The sequence below is a fragment of the Sorghum bicolor genome, chromosome 7, assembly GCF_000003195.3.
Source record: "Sorghum bicolor cultivar BTx623 chromosome 7, Sorghum_bicolor_NCBIv3, whole genome shotgun sequence".
Classification (NCBI taxonomy): domain Eukaryota; kingdom Viridiplantae; phylum Streptophyta; class Magnoliopsida; order Poales; family Poaceae; genus Sorghum; species Sorghum bicolor.
In genome coordinates this window covers 6,102,347-6,107,163 of record NC_012876.2, presented here as the reverse complement: position 1 = coordinate 6,107,163, position 4,817 = coordinate 6,102,347, and the positions used below count along the sequence as shown (strand labels likewise).

Genomic DNA, 4,817 nt, shown 5'->3' with positions numbered 1-4,817 from the left:
TAGACTCATAATTTCTTTTTGTGAAAGTTGATATAGTTTGACTTATCACAAATACATATGGCAAAAAGTACTGTTGACTGATTTATTATGAAAAAATACTGCTGAATAAATGGTAGATTCAGCTCATAAGCTCAAGCGAACAGTTTGGCGAGCTATTACAATACGGTATTTTGATGGCATACAAGACATATATGTTTAGATGGCGGCATGTGTATATATATATATGCCTGGATGTGCGACGACATTCATACACCGCGACGAAGCACATGCATGGTTATTAATTATATAAGAGCTACGTAGCTAGTTTAATTACTTTGTGAATTCAAGGGCCCAGATGCTGGCGAAGATGTATGTAGCCGTGCAGTCTCCAGAGAAGCCGGCCTCTCTGGCGAGCTCCGACAACTCTTTCTCTGTTCTCTCCTTACCTTTGGCGCCGTACATGAGCATCATCCCGAAATCGAAGTTGAACGCTAGTTGCGATGTTAGTGTTTCTTCTGGTGTCTCTGGGAGGATGTACTCCAGAATGATCATCGTCCCGTTCACCGGGAGAGCTGCATAGCAATTCTTTAGGATCTTGACGCAGTCCTTGTCGCCCCAATCGTGAAGAATCCACTGCATATATGCACCACGTACGTGTGTCAATGACAGTTGGAAAATAAGTGGGTGATGCCCTAAGTAGTTTTAAGCTGGCAACAACTACGTATCAGTTGATGCATGCTTTGGGAGCCACGTGGTGAAGTTATAAGGTCAGTCTTAGTGGGAGGACGAAGAATCCAAAGTGGTGCTTCCTTCCCAAGTATATAGTGCTAAAAGTAAACTTATGACAGATGTGTGTGGTACTTTTTTTTTAATAAACAATAAATAAATATGTAAAACAAGACAATGAACATTATCAAGAAAACGACCTTTAGGATAATTGCATCTCCACGTGGAACATTATCAAACATGTTGCCACCAACATGCTCCACACCTGCATGTATAGAAAACCAGCAGTTCAATATACTATGTCTGTACAAGAAAGAATGCAATTTTAGAGAAATTTCTTTCTACACGTACGTGTAGTTACTCTCATCTTCAATAAACTACATTGTATATGTATTCATACTTGTTTATCGGTTTGAGTATGCTTATATTATGACATCAAATAAGTACATTATGAAAATATATCGCATAACAAATTTAATGATAGTTGTTTATAAACATTAATATTCTTTATTTGTAATTAGACAAACTCAAGATATATAGTTTAATATGTTACTGTGCTAATTTGTATTCTTTTATGGACAAATTGTGTGCACATGTATACAAATATTCCAACTGTAAGGTCTTAGTTGGTGATGAACTGACCTTCAATTGGAGGTGCCTGCGCAATTACACGAGGAAGGTCGTAGTTGATGCCACTAATATTCTCATACTGACTTCTAATCATTTGCAACGTGGTGCCTTTGTTGCCACCGACATCGACGAGCACACTGTAATTCTCAAAGCCACGGAAGACCTCGACCAGCCTCTTCGTTATGATTGTCGAATGGTTCGCCATTGCCTCATCGAACAACGTGTTCACTGTCCCGTTTTCACCAAGGTATTCAAAAAATGGCTGGCCGTATGCTCTGTCAAATGGTGTTTCTCCCTCTAACACTGCTTCTTTTATGTTGTACCTATAAGTTGATTAATGTAAAAACGTAAGATTTTTTGGAAAGTGTAGTCAATTGGACCATGTGTACCTTTAGTTTTTTTTTTTTGTTAAATATATAAATTTTAAGTGCTGTGGGGAACTCCCCCACAGTTTTTGCCTTAAAAAAATTGGACCACATGACCAGCACTAACAGTGTAATATGTAAATCTTCTCTTACACACAGTTACATGTAGAGGTGGCATATGTCACATGTATATGTCAAGATTTATATTCAGAATATAATCCTGCAAAGAGGTTTATTACTGTACTTGGGAGGAACCACCGGTTCCTCTCCTCAAAATTTTTTGCAGCCATTAATAATTAGGAAAACTAATCAATCATGTTTAAGGGTATACTTTTCCTACTAACTCCCTGAATCCCCAAGGCGGATGGTGAGTACCGGACGCAGGATTTGGCGAGCGCCGGCGGCCGCCGCACTGAGCCGCTGATCAGGAGCAGCACCTGCTCCCGAGAGCGCCAAGGTGCACAGCAGTCAGGACGCTTTCTGAAAGCTTTGCTTGCTTTTCAATTGAGATAGATTATAGATTGAGCTGCTGTGCCGTGACTTGCAGTCATGTCTTTCTGAATTCTACGGATCTTGCTTTGTGACCGAGTCTCTCAAAATAGATTTATTTACTTCTTCCTTTTGACACTAAACCAAGGATACATAAATCATTAATTTGTTGATTTGTCGTTGAGGTGTGGGATTTTCTTAATTTGCTATATACTGAATCATATATACATGAGCGACTAAACGTTAAAAATACTTTTAAAGGCAAATTTATTGGTAATTTATATTTTCAATGTTTGATCTAAGCCTTGTTCAAACGGCTTGTTTTTTTAGCCGGTTGGGAGGAAAAAGGCCATGTCAGAGAGAGATTATGGAGCGAGCGTTTCCCATCTCGCCCGCTGCAGCTCATGGTCCAAGAAAAAATTTATTTCTGGCAGCCGTCTCCCAGCTCGTTATCGGCGAGAAGCCGACGCTGACGGTAGTACTATATAGGTTTCTACATGTTGACATTAAATATTTGTATTTTTATTACAGTATACCTCTCAGCCGGCTCACTATACATGTTGACTGTATGATCAGGCGTAAGCAGTGGGCTAAATTATTAGCCTTGCTCTTAGTACGGAGGAAGTATATAAAAGTCGTGCAGGTCGTTAATTATTTGATTATCCTGCCCTCGCCAGCTGCTGCCCCTCACGTTCGTTCGTGAGTTCGTCTCAACCGTCGCTTCTGGCCCACCCATCCATCCGCAATCTTTGACTTTGACCTCTCAGTCCACGTCGTGGTCAGAAATCAGTGTGACGGTGTTGGTGGGGGCTTCAAAGCACAAGTTATTATGCTTAGGATTTTTCGGTTTCTTTCTTTTATATATATAATAAAAAAGGGATTATATTTTTTTCGCCCCACGAACAACACAGGGGCCATGTGTGGCATCTGATATATAGCTAGCTAAAGATTGAGGAATTGAAGTTCCAATCCCAACCGCTTATTTGTATATGACTTCCTTTGATTAATTTTGAAGATGCAAGATAATTGAACCACAAAACTTTATTACTAAATTTTGCATGCATTATGCTCACTGAAACAATAAGATGTTTAGAACAATCTGTACACTTTGAGTTCTTATTTCGTAGAGCTATCATGCATATACATATCTTTAAGAAGTTTGTTGTCCGTTCTTCAAATGATTATCTTTTTTAGAAAAATGGGAAATATTTCATTAAGCGGATCAAAAAAAGGTCTCATTACCATCTGATGAACAACATATATATAGTACACAACTTAGAAATTCAAAACAACATGGTTCTAATCAGTCATTAATCGAAGTTCAGTTTTAGGATATAAACAACTTGAAAACAATTCAATGCACGGACGACGTACGTACCAGGTCTCCAAGACGGTCTTGCCGGTCATCCACAACCCCATTGGAACCACCGACTCCACGCCGCCGCTCCTTGTAAACCACCTGCACACCGGCGCCGCCGCGTAGCGCCGGCAGCTCTTGCCACCATCGGAGCCCAGCTCCGACGACTCCTTGGTGGCGGCGGCGCACCTGACCACGCCGTGCGAAGCTAGGAAGCGGAGCATGCGGTCGACCATAGCAGCAGCAGTAGCAGCAGCAGGACATGGCAACCTTGCCGTGAGCTCCTCCGCGGTCATGGCGCGGTCCGCGGCGAGGAGAAGGTCCATGATGCCGAGCTCGATGACCGCCTTGATGGTACAAGGTACGGCCAATCCGCCAAGGAGCATCAAAGCATGCATGCACGTCTCATCATCTTGGTTGTTAGCTGCTTTCTCTACGGCGTGGACTCTGGTAGTATAGCTGCCCATTTTGTGATGAATCAGCTAGCACAACAGCTGCTATATGCCTTCCACTGGGCCGTGGTGCTTCCTCCATCCCGGCGTATGTATTTATATATACAAGAGCATCTTCTAGAGTCTTTGTAAATTTTACTCCCTAAATCATTATTTAGAGAGAGTCATTTCTATATAAATCGCTTTCTATAGTTCACTTTGCAACAGCTTTTGTATCTCTCGTGCGCATTTTAGAGAGCCATTTCGTTTTCTTTTTTGACTAGCGAAAAATCTGGAAAAGAAAATAATAGACAAGTTGTTGAAGGCTAGTTTTTCACCAAAATTTTTATTTATATTATTTAGAAAGAATTTAGAGAGTCTTTTGGAGTTGTGATGAAGTAGAACATAGGTTACCGGGTTAATTTTTAGAAGAGATTTTTCCGCGGGTGCGGAAAAGAGAGGGGTGAGGCGAGTAATCATCGAGCGAATCGGAGGTCAGGGTGAATCCAAGGGCAGAAGATATTTAACATATAATTGAGCATGATATCATCATAAATTCAAATCTTACGTACACTGTTTTGGAGGTTAGCACACTGTTATGATCTATATATATATATATATATGCTCTCGTGTGTGTCACTAGTATATATATATAGAATCGCTACACACGGTTCCCAATTGACGAACCGTCTGTGTCTGTGAAAATAAAAATTTTTATAGGTGGGTAACTGAGAATCACCAATGGAAATGTATTTCTACATGCGGTTCAGTTATGTCAACCGCGTATGAAAATCTTTTTATAGAAAATACAAAATTGGTTTTTAAAAATAGGAAAAAAAA

The 4,817-nt window shown here is 40.4% G+C and overlaps 1 protein-coding gene across 1 annotated transcript; it reads right to left on the bottom strand.

Moving 5' to 3' along the window:
* Positions 1 to 4,079, bottom strand: LOC8080891 (eugenol O-methyltransferase-like). The gene is made up of 4 exons (XM_002443892.2): positions 3,568 to 4,079; positions 1,348 to 1,658; positions 906 to 970; positions 1 to 612 (listed from the first exon to the last, which is right to left on the bottom strand). The coding sequence occupies exons 1-4, from the start codon at positions 4,011 to 4,013 to the stop codon at positions 310 to 312; spliced, it is 1,125 nt and encodes a 374-aa protein (XP_002443937.1). The 5' UTR covers positions 4,014 to 4,079; the 3' UTR covers positions 1 to 309.

Coding starts and splice junctions, on each gene's coding strand:
- LOC8080891 (XM_002443892.2), bottom strand. CDS start 4,013: ATGGGCAGCTATACTACCAGAGTCCACGCCGTAGAGAAAGCAGCTAAC. Junction 971..1,347: donor GCAGGCACCTCCAATTGAAG/GTCAGTTCATCA, acceptor CTATACATGCAG/GTGTGGAGCATGTTGGTGGC. Junction 613..905: donor GAGATGCAATTATCCTAAAG/GTCGTTTTCTTG, acceptor GCATATATGCAG/TGGATTCTTCACGATTGGGG.